Source organism: Vanellus vanellus (genome assembly GCF_965231255.1).
Source record: "Vanellus vanellus genome assembly, contig: HAP1_SCAFFOLD_89, whole genome shotgun sequence".
Classification (NCBI taxonomy): Eukaryota; Metazoa; Chordata; class Aves; order Charadriiformes; family Charadriidae; genus Vanellus; species Vanellus vanellus.
This window is the reverse complement of record NW_028126694.1, coordinates 63252-79066: the sequence shown is the minus strand read 5'-3', so window position 1 is coordinate 79066 and position 15815 is coordinate 63252. Positions and strand designations below refer to the sequence as shown.

Sequence of the window (15815 nt, the reverse complement as noted above, 5' to 3'; positions counted from 1 at the left end):
GCTGGGCGCTGTCTGCTGGGACCTGAGCGCACTCTCTCTTCACATCATCTCCTCTGCGGCACCCCGACTGCCTGCTCTGCCGGTCCTGTGGGGCTTGCGAGCTGCCCCCAGCAAGGCACAGCGCTGCCGTCGGGTCCTGGGGAGTGCTGAGCCTTTCCTCGGGGGTGGGCAGTCTCCTCTCAGAGTGCTTTGCTTCTCTCGGGGAGGGGTGGTGTCCTGCTCTCTCCATCACAGCTCCATCTCTGCACTGGGACAGGGAAGAGATTGCAGATCTGCCCTCTCAACCAGTTCTCCCCTCATCCCATATGAGTTCAGCTGTTTGGTATTTTTTAAAAAGTAGTTTGTGTGTGGAGTCATCTTGAAGGCAGATGAAACAAAAGCAGAGGGCAGATGGGCAAAACCCCGATGGACAGTGCAGCTCTGCTGACTCTGCTTTAAGCCAAAGAGAGCTGAACTCGTCTGTCCCGTCTGAAGAATCGTAACATGATTAGTCATCAAAATGAGGATTTCTACATTCATGAGATGTTATCATGGAAAATAAAAAGCACAGGCAAAAATTTATAAGGACATGCTAACCCTCTGCTCTGCAGCCCACCCTCTGGAGAGCCATGAGTGCAAATATTGAACTTTTCCATTACAGGTGGATTACATCTGACACCCCTTGTGACGGTTGGAGCTGTCACAGAGCAGCTCCCTTGTACCCACTGCAGCAGAGCAGGGCTGACTCCTCAGCAGCACAGGGGCAGAGGTGCTGCTCCTCACACCACACTCAGCCAGCACCACCCAGAGATAAAAAATGCATTTCAACTGGGGGTGATATCTATGAAAAATGGAGTATATGGGCTCATAGAATTCTGTCCTGATTTTTTCCTGTCTTTTCCTTCCTTTAACAGAGCCCCCATAAAAGAAATAACTAATGTCCAACAGCAGCTCCATCACCCACTTCCTCCTCATGGAGTTCGCAGACACACGGGAGCTGCAGCTCTTGACCTTCGGGCTCTTCCTGGGCATCTACCTGGCTGCCCTCCTGGGAAACGGCCTCATCATCACCGCCATCACCTGCGACCACCGCCTCCACACTCCCATGTATTTCTTCCTCCTCAACCTCTCTGTTCTGGACCTGGGCTCCATCTCCACCATTGTCCCCAAAGCCATGGCCAATTCCCTCTGGAACACCAGGGCCATCTCCTACGTAGGATGTGCTGCACAGGTTTTTATGCTTTTCTTCCTTCTTGGAGCAGAGTTTTCTCTTCTCACAGTCATGGCCTATGACCGCTACGTTGCCATCTGCCATCCCCTGCACTACGGGACCCTCCTGGGCAGCAGAGCTTGTGTCCGCATGGCAGCAGCTGCCTGGGGCAGTGGGTTCCTCAATGCTGTGCTGCACACGGCCAATACATTTTCACTGCCCCTCTGCCAGGGCAATGCCGTGGACCAGTTCTTCTGTGAAATCCCCCACATCCTCAAGCTCTCCTGCTCACACTCCTACCTCAGGGAAGTTGGGCTTCTTGTATTAAGTTCTTTCTTAGGTTTTGGGTGTTTTGTTTTCATTGTGGTGTCCTATGTGCAGATCTTCAGGGCGGTGCTGAGGATGCCCTCTGAGCAGGGACGGCACAAAGCCTTTTCCACGTGCCTCCCTCACTTGGCCGTGGTCTCCCTGTTTATCAGCACTGCTGTATTTGCTCACCTGAAGCCCACCTCCATCTCCTCCCCACCCCTGGATCTTCTTGTGTCATTTCTGTACTCGGTGGTGCCTCCAGCAGTGAACCCCCTCATCTACAGCATGAGGAACAAGGAAATCAAGGATGCCCTGTACAAATTATTGCAATACAATCTACTCACAATTAATATGGTGCCCATTATCCCACAAGGGCTCCCACAGTATTACAGCAAAGACCAGGACTAACTTTTCTTCAATTGTTCATTTTACCTTACTGCTTTTCTTATTGTTTTATTGTTTTGTTTTGTTTTTTTTTTTTTTTTCATTCTGTTTTTTTATTATATACCTTGATGTTACTGTTCTTGTTCTCATGCTTGTTTTTTTTGTTGTTTTTTTTTTTTTTTTTTTCTTTTCCTGGACCCAAAGACCTCATGTGCATAAGGATCACAGAATCACAGAATGGTCAGGGTTGGAAGGGACCTCTGGAGAGCATCTAGTCTAACTCCACTGCCAGAGCAGGGGCACCTACAGCAGTGGCACAGGACGGCTTCCAGGCGGGTTTGGAATGTCTCCAGAGTGGGAGACTCCCCCACCTCTCTGGGCAGCCTGTGCCAGTGCTCTGCCACCCTCAAAGGAAAGAAGTTTCTCCTCATGTTAAGATGGAGCTTCCTACGTTCATGTTTGTGCCCATTACCTCTTGTCCTGTCCCTGGGCACCACTGAACAAAGACTGTTCCCATCTCCCTGGCACCCTCCATTTAACTATTTATACGCATTAATAAGATCCCCCCTCAGTCTTCTTTTCTCCAGACAAAAAAAGCCCCAAGTCCCTCAGCTTTTCCTCATGAGAAAGTTGCTCCAGTCCCCTGATCACCTTGTTAGCCCTTTGCTGGACTGTCTCCAGCAGTTCCCTGTCCTTCTTGAACTGGGGAGCCCAGCACTGGACACAGTACTCCAGATGCGGCCTCACCAGCGCAGAGTAGAGGGGAAGGAAGACCTCCCTCGACCTGCTGGCCACACTCTGCTTGATGCCCCCCAGGATGCCATTGGCACATTGCTGGCTCAAGGTCATCCTGTTGTTCACCAGGATTCCCAGGTCCCTTTCCACACAGCTGCTCTCCAGCAGGTCAGCCCCTAACCTGTACTGGTGCATGAGGTTGTTCCTCCCCAAGCTCAGTACCCTACACTTGCCCTTGTTGAACTTCATAAGGTTTCTCTCTGCCCAACTCTCATAGAATCATAGAATCATAGAATGGTTTAGGTTGGAAAGGACCTTGAAGATCATTGAGTTCCAACCCCCCTGCCATAGGCAGGGACACCTCCCACCAGACCAGGTTGCCCAAGGCCACGTCCAGCCTGGCCTTGAACACCTCCAGGGGTGGGGCCTCAACAACCTCTTGGGGCAACCTGTTCCAGTGCTTTACAACCCTCAGAGTGAAAAACTTCTTCCTAATGTTTAATCTGAACCTGCCCTCTTCCAGTTTAAAGCCTTTCCCCCTCTTCCTATCGCTACATGCCCTAGTAAAAAGTCCTTCCCCAGCTCTCCTGTAGGTCCCCTTTAGGTACTGGAAGGCTGCAATACGATCTCCCCGGAGCCTTCTCTTCTCCAGACTGAAGAGCCCCAACTCTTTCAGCCTCTCCTCATAGGAGAGGTGCTCCAGCCCTCCGATCATCCTCGTGGCTCTCCTCTGGACATGCTCCAGCAGGTCCATGTCCTTCTTATGTTGGGGACTCCAGAGCTGGATGCAGTACTCCAGGTGGGGTCTCACCAGAGTGGAGTAGAGGGGCAGAATCACCTCCTTTGACCTGCTGGCCACACTTCTTCTGATGCAACCCAGGATACAGTTGGCCTTCTGGGCTGTGATCGCACACTGCTGGCTCATGTTGTGCTTCTTGTCAATCAGCACCCCCAGGTCCTTCTCCTCAGGGCTGCTCTCCAGCCATTCCCCGCCGAGCCTGTATTTGTGCTTGGGACTGCCCGACCCAGATGTAAGACCTTGCACTTGGCATTGTTGAACTGCATGAGGTTGGCTTGGGCCCACCTCTCCAGCCTGTCCAGGTCCCTCTGGATGGCATCCCTCCCCTCCTGCGTGTCTACCTCACCAAACAGCTTGGTATCATCGGCAAAATGATCTTGGTATCATCTCCAGCCTGGCCAGGACACACTGTATGGTGGCACCACCTTCTGGCATGTCAGCTACCTCTTCCAGTTTTGTGTCATCAGCAAACTTGCTAATGGTACACTCTATCCCTTCACCCATGTCATTGATGAATATATTGAACAGGACTGCACCTGAGCTAGATCGAAACTCCTTGTTTAGACTAGCTTAATAAAGAATCCAGCAGAAAATTAGTTGTATCAACTTCTGCATCTTCACATCTCCCCTGGAGCTGGGCCCCAGCATGCAAGAGGGGTTCAAGAGGCAAATGCCCAGCTGCCCCTTGGAGGTTCAGCCTTGTTTACCAGAGCTGGTCTCTGTGCAGGAACCACCATAATCAAAATGGTTTCTTAAGGGAGGGCCCAAAGGCTGAATGCCTCTTCCAAAGCTGGTGTCAGGAATGCACCCAGGGAACTGCTCCCTCAAAGAACCGTTTCTCTTCTTGAGACCTTGATGGATTTAGGGGGACAGGCTCAGAGTGCCAGGGGGATCTGTGAGGAACCAAGGACTGGGTGAAGACCTCCCTTCATGCTTGCACATGTCCGCTCAGACAGCAACTGGTCTTTGACTTATTTGCCCGGTGCTGTCCCACCTGCAGTGGGGCTGATGAAAGATGAGGAATCAGGCACTACCAGGAGAGCTCAGGGGATCTTCCGGGACAGTGCGTGAGTCTGGGTGGGCAGTGAGCGGCACCTCATAAAATGAGTGACCGTCCAAGGTTGAAAATGGCAACCTGTGGAGCCCATGGGCTAAGAAGGAAACTTGAAAGCAATGACAGGTTGTGAGGACCCAGTAGGAAAAGGGACATAAGACTGGAGAGCAGTTCAGGACACCCTCTCAGAAAGCCTCAAGGGCTGGATCTAGTGCAGCCCTGTCCTGTCCTTTGCGCCATTGGAGACACCCTTTGGTCCTGCTCAGCCCTGTCCTCTCTTCCTGAGCCAGGAGGGGAGATGGAACGGGGCTCAGCAGCAGTCATCCCTTTCTGGCTGGGTCTGCTGCCCACCCTGACCAGCATGGCCAGTGCAGGCTCACCTCATGGCCCCAGGGCACCACAGCCCCCTCCCTCTGCACAGCAGCACCACCAGCTCAGGGCCATGCAGGGATCACAGGGTGGGAACCAGGAATGTCCACCTGGGGAAAGGATCTCTGGGGAGAAGGGGTGTCCAGGGGGAAGAGCAAGGGAGCACTTCTGTGCCTGCAGGGAGGAACCCATGAGAAGGAGAAAGCTCTTTCTGCAGCACCCACTCGGGGCAGGCTGCTCCGTCTCTGGAGCAGGACTCTTGTGCCGGCCTGGGGAGAGGGGCTGGCACTGAGGGGGCAGAGGCAGCCTGTTGTGGGCACCTGCTGGACCCGAGATCAGGGCTCCTGCAGGTTCACGGACCTCCATGTCCTCCTGCCACATGCAGCCTCCAGCCCCGGGGCTGATGGGGAGGCTGAGAGCCCTCTCTGTTCCCCAGCAGCTGCTGTGCCCTTCAGAGGGGCTGTGGCTGTGGGGGGAGCAGCCAGAGCTCTGCAGCACCCTGTGGCGGGCACGGCCATGGGGCCAGCCCAGAGGGGGCTGCTTTGCGGGGCTGGGCTGGGGAGAGGGCAGGGGAGTTGGGGAGAGCCTGGGAGGGGCTGGGCTGGCCTTGGACGTGCCCGGGAGAGGACACACACCCACTGGAGTGTGTGGTGCAGAGCCCGGTCTCGTGGCAGGGAGCTGAGACATGCGGGTGCAGGAGAGAGGAGGCCGGTCTGTGCCCTCGGTGCCATGGGCAGACTGGGAAGGTGCCCAGGGCATTCGTCACCCCCAGCCTCTCCCCTCAGCTCCTTCCAGCACTGGCCACTCGCCCCTGTTCATGGGGGAGGTTTGCTCTGTGGCCATCTCCTGCCTGAGTCCTTGATAGGCCAGCAGAAGGCACATGGCCTGAATGCCAGTTGTGAGGGTGTGTTGTGGTTTGGGCCGCACTGGGCTCTGAAAGGAAAAACAGACGCTCTCCACCACCTCTGTCTCCAAGGAGAGGAGGGCGACAGAGAAAGAGACACTTGGGTTTAAAAACTAAACTACTTTCGTGAAAATATTAATAATATAATAATAATTAAAAAGGAAATACTGTTATAGATACACTGTATGTAAAGTGTATTGAGCTCTCTGGATGATGATGACATCATCGTCAGGCACTGGGAAAGGCCCAGAATGGACTCAGTGGTGGACGGGAACTGGATTCCGGATCTGGATTCAGGAACACATGGATCGGGGTCAAAGGCAGATGGACAGAGTCCTCCTCAGACGTCGGCCATTGCAGAAAGAGGGCTGACCCTCTGACCACTCAGCTTTTACACTGAGCATGGGGCAGATGGGGTGGAAGATCCTGTTGGTCAGTTTGGGGTCACCTGTCCTGTCCGCTCTTCCCCACAGGTGGGACCCCTCTACGCTCTTCTGCTTTTGACCCTCCAACGTGGCACATAACCAAGTGAGCTGCCCTTGGCTGTTATAGCAATGAGCGTAAGCGAGAGCCTCTCTGCACACCATTGCGGTATTGTGACTCTGGAAACAGACACAGTCTGAAGAAGGAGCCATTAATTTCAGAGAGTGCAGCTAGTTAGAAGAGACTTCACTGGCAAGTATAATTACTGAACAGAAAAATGGTTCTGTTTTACCTCAAACTAGGACAGACAGGGATCTTCAGAGCCTGGGTGGGTGCAGCTACACAAACACAGATGTCTTCAGTCACAGGGACACAGACGCCTGGTGCCCGTGCAGGTGCCCTGACACCCTCTATCAGCAGCTCCCAAGGGGCTCTGGTCTCCTGCAGGTCGTGTGTGACATTGGCCTGTCCCAGACCAACACCTCAGCTACACCAGGACCTCTACATGTGGCCCTGGATGTCTGCGGTCAGAGAGCTGAACTCTGCCAGGAACAGCTTGCAACTTCTCAAAACACATGAGCACCTTTTCACCAGCTGAGATGATGGTATCTTTTTTGTAAAATGTCAATTCTTTCCCACTGTGCCAGAATGGGAATTTCCAGGAAGTGTTTTAATCGCAGGAGAAGAAATCTTGGCCTTCCCATGGACTTGCCTTGCAGGACTTTGCCCATGCTCCTGTGTATTTAATCTCCTGACGCTTTCCACCTGTCCTGACAAAATGACCAGGTCTAAAGGCACCTTCTCAGCAGACCATCCGGACCGATGTCCTTCCCATTGCTCTCCAGTTTCCCCTTCCCCTTACTGCTCGCTCAGTCTGATCCTTCTCAACTACCCAGGTGCTGCTTGAGAGTTAGAAGCCCGCCCTTGTCTTTCAGCAGTCTAATGGGCTCTTCAGCCAAATCCTTCCGTGTGTTTATACCTATCATTTCCCATCAGTCTCTCTCCAATACTTCTAGTGACGATGATGACCCCCCAAATTAAGATGATTCAAAATGCAAGGGGAGGAGAGGGTGGGGAGGAGATGGTGGGTTTGAAGCAGGGATGCAAAGCTTCTCCACAGCCTGTGTTGTCCCCGCAGGCTCTGTCCCAGGGCAGAATGGGTAGCACTTACCCAAGGAGTAAAATGGGAAGTTCAGTATAGGGCGGTGCCCCATGCTTGCATGGACATTTGAGCTTAGGACTCAGGCTTGTCTTAGAACCCAATCACCTGGCTTGTTCTTTGCCTCTAGTCTGGCACAGGGGAATTTCTGCACTGGCTTTCCCTGGAAAACTTTCTGAGGTTGAAATGTCTGGAACTTAACAGTGTGGATGACAACACTGAATGTGTATGGATAAGAATTAAGGGGAAGGCCAATAAGGCAGACATCGTGATGGGAGTTTGTTATAGACCTCCTAATCAGGATGTAGAAGCCGATGAAGTATTCTACAAGCAGCTGGCAGAGGTCTCACAATCATCTGCCCTTGTTCTTGTGGGGGACTTCAACTTCCCAGACGTCTGCTGGAAATACAATGCAGCAGAGAGGGAACAGTCATGGAGGTTCCTGGAGTGTGTGGAAGACAACTTCCTAACACAGCTGGTGAAGGAACCAACTAGGGGAAGTGCACTACTGGACCTACTGTTTGTTAACAGAGAAGGTCTTGTGGGGGATGTAAAGGTTGGAGGTCGCCTTGGGCAGAGTGATCACAAAATGATAGAATTTTCAATTCTTGATCACGTAAGGCGGGGAGCCAGCAGAACTGCCACCTTGGATTTCCGAAGGGCAGACTTTAGCCTGTTTAGGAGCATGGTCGAGAGTGTCCCTTGGGAGGCAGTTTTGAAGAGCAAAGGTGCCCAGGAAGGCTGGGCATACTTCAAGCAGGTGCTCTTAAAAGCACAGGAGAAGGCCATCCCCTTGTCTCGAAAAACGAGCAGACGGGGAAGACGACCAGCCTGGCTAAATAGAGAACTTTGGCTGGACCTCAGGAAAAAAAGAAAAGTTTACATTCTCTGGAAAAGGGGGTTGGCAACTTATGAGGACTATCAAGATATAACAAAGCTACGTAGGGGGAAAATGAGAAGGGCCAAAGCTCAATCAGAACTCAGCTTGGCCACTGCAGTTAAAGACAATAAGAAAAGGTTCTTTGAATATATCAATAGAAAAAGGAAGACTAGGGAAAATGTAGGCCCACTGGTGAATGAGACAGGTGCCCTAGTGGTGGAGGACGCAGAGAAGGCAGAGTTACTGAATGCCTTATTTTCTTCGGTCTTCACTGCTAAAGCTGTCCCTCATGAATCCCATACTCTGAAGACAAAGGGGAAGGTCTGGAGAGAGGAAGATTTTCCCTCAGTTGAGGAGGACCGTGTCAGAGACCACTTGGCCAAGCTGGACATTCACAAGTCCAAGGGCCCTGATGGCATGCATCTGCGCGTGCTGAGAGAGCTGGCGGATGTTATTGCTAGACCACTCTCCGTCGTCTTTGAACGGTCATGGAGAACAGGAGAGGTGCCTGAGGACTGGAGGAAGGCCGACATCACTCCAATCTTCAAAAAAGGCAAGAAGGAGGACCCAGGGAACTACAGACCAGTTAGTCTCACCTCTGTCCCTGGGAAGGTAATGGAGCGACTCATTCTGGATGTCATCTCCAAACACGTTGAGGAACAGCAAGTTATTGGAAGTGGTCAACATGGATTTACCAAGGGTAAATCATGCTTGACCAATCTGATAGCTTTCTATGATGTTATAACTGGTTGGCTGGATGAGGGGAAAGTCGTGGATGTCATCTACCTTGACTTTAGCAAGGCTTTTGACACTGTCTCCCATGACATCCTCATTAGGTAGCTGAGGAAGTATGGGCTAGATGAGGTGACAGTGAGGTGGATTGAGAGTTGGCTGCGGGACAGAACTCAGAGGGTGGTGATCAGCGGCACAGAGTCTAGTTGGAGGCCTGTAACCAGTGGTGTCCCCCAGGGGTCAATACTCGGTCCAATTTTGTTTAATATATTCATTAATGACCTGGATGAGGGGACAGAGTGTATCCTCAGCAAGTTTGCTGATGATACCAAACTGGGTGGGGTGGCTGACACCCCAGAGGGCTGTGCTGCCATCCAGCGTGACCTGGACAGTCTGGAGAGCTGGGCAGAGAAGAACCTAATGAGGTTCAACAAAACCAAGTGCAAGGTCCTGCACCTGGGGAGGAAGAATGCTGGGCACCAGTATAGGTTAGGGGCTGACCTGCTGGGAAGTAGCTCTGAGGAGAAGGATCTGGGGGTTGTGGTAGACAGTAAATTATCCATGGCTCAGCAATGTGCCCTTGTTGCCAAAAAGGCCAATGGAATCCTGGGCTGCATAGGGAAGAGTGTGGCCAATAGGTCGAGGGAGGTCATTCTCCCCCTCTACTCTGCACTGGTGAGGCCACAACTGGAATAGTGTGTCCAGTTTTGGGCTCCCCAGTTCAAGAGGGACAGGAAACTGCTGGAGCGAGTCCAGCGAAGGGCAACTAAGATGATTAAGGGCTTGGAGCATCTCCCTTATGAGGAAAGGCTGAGAGAGCTGGGAGTCTTTAGCCTGGAGAAGAGAAGGCTGAGGGGAGACCTTGTTATGGCATACAAGTATCTAAAGGGTGGGTTGAAGGAGGATGGAGCCAGGCTCTTTCCAGGGGTCCCCAGTGACAGGACGAGGGGTAACGGGCACAAGTTAGAACATAGGAAATTCTGTTCAAATACACGGAAAAACTTCTTTACGGTGAGGGTGACAGAGCACTGGCACAGGCTGCCCAGGGAGGTTGTGGAGTCCCCTTCTCTGCAGATTTTCAAGACCCGCCTGGATGCAGTCCTGAGTAATGTGTTCTGGGCAATCCTGCTTTAGCAGGGGAGTTGGACTAGATGATCTCTAGAGGTCCCTTCCAACTCTGAAAACTCCGTGATTCTGTGATTCCTGTTTCATCACAGTTATTGACATGGAAAATGGGATTGAGTGCACCCTCAGCAAGTTGTCCGACACCACCAAGCTGTGTGGTGCAGTTGATGTGCTGGAGGGGAGTGATGCCATCCAGAGGGACCTGGACAGTCTGGAGAGGTATGCCCATGCCAACCTCATGAAGTTCAACAAGGCCAAGGGCAAGGTCCTGCACGTGGGTCACGGCGATCCCAAGCACAAATCCAGGCTGGGCGGAGAATGGACTGAGGACAGCCCTGAGGAGGACTTAGGGCTGTTGGTAGTTAAGAAGCTCAACAAGAGACAGCAATGTGCACTTGCAGCCCAGAAACCTAACCATATCCTGGGCTGTATCAAAAGAAGTATGGGCAGCAGGTCGAGGGAGGTGACTCTTCCCCTCTTCTCCTCTCTTGGGAGACCCCACCTGGAATACTGTGTCCATAAGAAGAAGCGGGTCCCGAAGAGGCTGACTAAGATGATCAGAGGATTAGAGCATCTCTGCTATGAAGATAGGCTGAGAGAGTTGGGGTCGTTCAGCCTGGAGAAGAGAAGGATCCAGGGAGAGCTTATAGCAGCTTTCCAGTACCTGAAGGGTGCCTACAAGAAAGCTGGAGAGGGCTTTTTTACGGGGACATGTAGTGATCAGACGAGGGGTAAAGGCTTCAAACTCGAAGACAGGAGATTTAGATTAGATATTAGGAAGAAATTTTTGACTCTGAGGGTGGTGAGGCAATGGAGCAAGCGTCCCAGTGAAGTTGTGGAGGCTCCATCCCTGGAGGTGTTCAAGGCCAGGTTGGATGGGGCTTTGAGAGACCAGGTCCAGCGGAAGGTGTCCTTGCCCATGGCAGGGGGCTTGGAAGTAGATGATCTTTAAGGTCCCTTGAACCCAAACCATTCCGTGATTCTAAGAACAATGTTTGAATGGACTGTCCATGCCCCCTCTAACACTTGGCACAGAGTGAGTCGCACTCGGAGGTGTTGACCACTCTTATGGTGTGTCTCCCCTGCTCTGCATGTGTCTGAGACGTCCCACAGCATGAGGAATGGACACCATGTCCTGGTTTGAGGTAAAACAGGACCAATTTTGTTCAGTACCTTTACTTCTTAGCCAGGCCTCTTCTAACTACTGAAATTAACTGCATATTGTGCAGACAGTGTTTGCTCTCTCAGAGTGATCAGACCTATGTTTACAGCTGATGCCCAGGCACGGTGTGCAGAGAGGCTCTTGCTTATACTTATCGCTATAACACCCACGGGCAGTGAACTTTGGTAATTGCCCCGTTGGAGGGTTGGAAGTGGAAAAGCACAGAGGGGTCACACCTGTGAGGCTGAGCGGACAGGACAGGTGACCCAAAACTGACCAACGGGGTATTCCATCCCATCTGCGTCATGCTCAGTATAAAAGCTGAGGGATCAAAGGGTCAGCTCTCTTTCTTCAATGGCCGACGTCTGAGGAGGACTCTGTCTGTTTGTCTGCCTGTGATCCCGATCCTGAATCCTTTTCATTGGTTCCAAGTGACAGGACGAGGGGTAAAGGGTACAAGTTAGTACACAGGATGTTCCATTCAAATACACAGAAAAACTTCTTTACGGTGAGGGTGACAGAGCACTGGCACAGGCTGCCCAGGGAGGTGGTGGAGTCCCCTTCTCTGGAGATTTTCAAGACCCGTCTGGATGCAGTCCTGAGTAATGTGTTCTGGGCAATCCTGCTTTAGCAGGGGAGTTGGACTAGATGATCTCTAGAGGTCCCTTCCAACTCTGAAAATTCTGTGATTCTGTGATTCTGTGAAAGTGAGAAAAACATGCAACAAGATGAGAAGACTTGAACGGGTAAAGCAAACACCGTGCCCGCAAGGACAGGAAAGTAGGGAATTCATTCACTGCTTCCCATCGACGGGCAGATATGGTGCCATCTCCAGGAAAGCGGGGCTTCATCATGTGTAATGGTGACTTGGCAAGACAAATCCCATCGCTCTGAAGGTTATTCCTTTCCTCCTTCTTGGCCCAGCTTTTATTGCTGAGCACGATGCCCTGTGGTACGGAAAATCCCTTTGGTCAGTTGGGCTCAGCTGTCCCAGCTGTGTCTCCTCCCAGCTTCTTGTGTACCCCCAGCCTACTCACTGGTGGGGTGGGGTGAGGAGCAAAAAAGGCCTCGGGGCAGTGCAACCACTGCTCAGCAATGACTAAAACATCAAGGGATTATCAACACGCAAGTTACTAGGAAGATACTTAAATCTTTCTCATAAGAACTCACTTGTAGAAAGGCAGCCTCATTAGAGGTAGCTTGTCCTGAGCGTGTGATTGCAGAGTGTGTGTTATTGTTTAGGAAATCTGATTATGCTTTACTTTTCTTTTCTTACAAACAGGAAAAGTTCTCCTGCGCCTGGGTGCAGCCAGGGCTCTGAGGAGCGCAGGTGGGAGATGGGGCAATGGAGCTGTGACATCCAGCTGCAGACTTCAGTGGAGAAGTCTGATGCAAGGACCAGGGGTGTCAGTCCCAGGTGGCCAATGTCAGAAATGGGGAGGGTGGGGAGGTGAGGAGCAAAGCTGTCCTACAGTGTCAGACCTCCAGGGACTGCTTCTCCTCCCTATCCAGACCCCCTGAAGGGACACCCTGTATCCAGAACAATCAGAGAATGCTTCTATCCTAATCATAAGTGATAATCGGGAGTAATACATTATATCCTTTAAAATAAAAAAGACATTTTTCTTAGGTGCGCTTTGAAATCTCCTCCTTAACTACACTCTGAAACCTCTCTAATTGGCTGTACAAGTCTTGAAGATTTGAAGAAAAGTACAAGAACGATGAACACCTTGTTAGAGCTTTCTGTCTTTTAATGAGCCCCACGTGTATTTGGTGCTGAGTCCATGAGCCTCAGGCACTGAGAGAAGACTGAACAAAGTGCTCAAGAAGTCCAAGTCAGAAGCAAAGTACCTTGAAGCCTTGATTGGCCCCACTGAGGGTCGTTACTGCCAAAGCCTCCCCAGGGACTCGTTAGAGGAGATAACTGGAGGCTGTGGCTGCAGGTAGGCAAAGGCACTGTGCAGGTGGCTGTAATGCTGAGGAACCCCTTGGTTTGGTTGATGCAGCAGAAAGGCCAACCCCTGACCCCCAGGCCCTGGGAAGGCAGGTCCTGCCCCTCACTGGTGGCTCAGGGCTCTTCCTGGGGGCAGTGGGGTGTGAGGGTGAGTGAGGCCGAGTGTAGGAAAATTCTGTGACACCTCCTGCCCTCCCAAAAAGGGGCAAGGACAGAACAAAATCCAGAGTCCCAAAAGAATCACAGAATCATTTAAAATTGCAAAAGACCTTTAAGATCATAGAGTCCAACTGTAAACCTAACACTGCCGAGTCCACCACTAAACCATGTCCCTGTGTGCCACATCTGCACATCCATTAAATACCTCCAGGGATGGTGACTCAACCACTTCCCTGGGCCACCTGTTCCAGAGCTCGAAAGCCCTTTAGCTGAAGAAATTTTTTCCTAATACGCAATGTAAATCTCCCCTGGAGAAACTTGAGGCTATTTCCTCAAGTCCTCTCTCTCATTACTTGGGAGAAGAGACCAACCCCCAACTTGCTACAACGTCCTTTCAGGGAACTGTAGAGAGCGAGTAAGTCTCCCCTCACCCTCCTCTTCTCCAGGCTAAACAACCCCTGTTCCCTCAGCCGCTCCCCACAAGACTTGTCCTCCAGACCCCTCACCAGCTTCGTTGCCCTTCTGTGGACACGCTCCAACACCTCAATGTCTTCCTTGTACTGAGGGGCCCAAAACTGAACACAGTACTCGAGGTGGGGCCTCACCAGTGCAGAGTACAGGGGGACGATCACTTTCCTAGTCCTGCTCACCACACTTTTACTGGTACAAGCCCGGATGCTGTGGGCCTTCATGGCCACCTGGGCACACTGCCAGCTCATATTCAGCCACCAACACCCCCAGGTCCTTTTCTGCTGCGCATCTTTCCAGCCACTCTGCCCCAAGCATGTAGCGCTGCGTGAGGTTGTTGTGACCCAAGGGCAGGACCCGGCACTTGGCCTTGTTGAACCCCACACCATTTGCCTCGGCCCATGGATCCAGCTTGTCCAGATCCCTCTGCAGAGCCTTCCGACACTCAGGCAGATCAACACTCCCACCTTAATTGGTGTCATCTGCGAACTTACTGAGGGGGCACTCCACCCCCTTGTCTAGATCGATGATAAAGATATTAAAGAGAACCGGTCCCACTACTGAGCCCTGGGGAACATCACTTGTGACCGGCCGCCAAATGGATTGAACTCCATTCAGCACCACTCTTTGGTCCCGGCCGTCCAGCCAGTGTTTTACCCAGCAGAGTGTACACCTGTCCAAGCCATGAGCAGCCAGTTTCTCCAGGAGAACGCTGTGGGAAAAAGTGTCAAAGGCTTTAATGAAGCGCAGGTAAACAACATCCACAGCCTTTTCCTCATCCACTAAGCTGGTCACCTTGTCATAGAAGGAGGTCAGGTTTCTCAGGCAGGTCTTGCCTTTCATAAACTCATGCTGGCTGGGTCTGATCGCCTGGTTGTCCTGTATGTGCTGCATGATGGAACTCAGGATGATCTCCTCCGTAACCTTCCCCAGCACCGAGGTCGGACTGATAGGCCTGTAATTCCCCAGGTCCTCCTTCTGGTCCTTCTTGTAGATGGGCGCCACGTTTGTTATCTTCCAGTCAACTGGGACCACCCCAGTTAGCCAGGAATGCTGATAGATGATGGAAAGTGGCTTGCTGAGCACTCCTGCCAGTTCCCTCAGTACCCTTGGGTGGATCTCATGCGGCACCATAGACTTGTATATTTCTAAGTGATGTAGCAGGTTCCTCACCATTTCCCCTTAGATTGCGGGGCTTCATTCTGCTCCCCAACCCTGTCTTCCAGCTCAGGGGTCTGGGTACCCAGAGAGCAACTGGTCTTACTCTTAAAGACTGAGGCAAAGAAGGCATTAAGTATGTCAGCCTTTTCCTTATCCCTGGTCACCGTCTTTCCCTCCACATCCAATAAAGGATGGAGATTCTTCTTAGCCCTCCTTTTCTTGATGATGTATTTACAGAAACATTTTTCATTGTCTTTTATGGCATGGCCAGATTAATTTCTAGTTGGGTTTTAGCCCTTCTACTTTTCTCCCTGCATAACCTCATGACATCCTTGCAGTCCAACTGAGTTGCCTGCCACTTCTTCCAACTGTCATAAACCCCTTTTTCCCCCTCAGTTCCAGCCAAAGCTCTCTGTTCAGCCAGGTCTTCTTCACTGATGGCTCGTCTTTCAGCACATGGTGACAGCCTGCTCCCGTGCCTTTAAAAGTTCCTTCTTGATGAATGTCCAGCCTTCCTGGACTCCTTTGCCCTTCAGGACTTTCTCCCAAGGGACTCTGTTAACCAGACCCCTAAACAGGCCAAAGCCCACCCTCCTGAAGTCCCAGGTGGCAGTTCTGCTGACCCTCCTCCTGACTTCTCCAAGAATTGAAAATTCTGTCATTTCATGATCACTCTGCCCAAGACGGCCTCCAGTCCTCACATCCCCCACAAGCCCTTCTCTGTTGGCAAACAACAGGTCCAGCGGGGTGCTTCCCTCCTCTGCTCCCTCCCCAGCTGTGTCAGGAAGTTATCATCAACACACTCCAGGAACCTCCTGGGCTGCTTCCTCTCCACTCTATTGCATTTCC

At 51.8% G+C, this 15815-nt stretch overlaps 1 protein-coding gene across 1 annotated transcript; it reads left to right on the top strand.

Moving 5' to 3' along the window:
• Window positions 1–916: 916 nt before the first annotated feature.
• On the top strand, window positions 917–1906 carry LOC309685848 (olfactory receptor 14A16-like; the record flags this gene model as incomplete). Its single annotated transcript, XM_082501551.1, has 1 exon — window positions 917–1906. The coding sequence occupies one exon, from the start codon at window positions 917–919 to the stop codon at window positions 1904–1906; it is 990 nt and encodes a 329-aa protein (XP_082357677.1).
• Between the last annotated feature and the right edge of the window lie 13909 nt (window positions 1907–15815).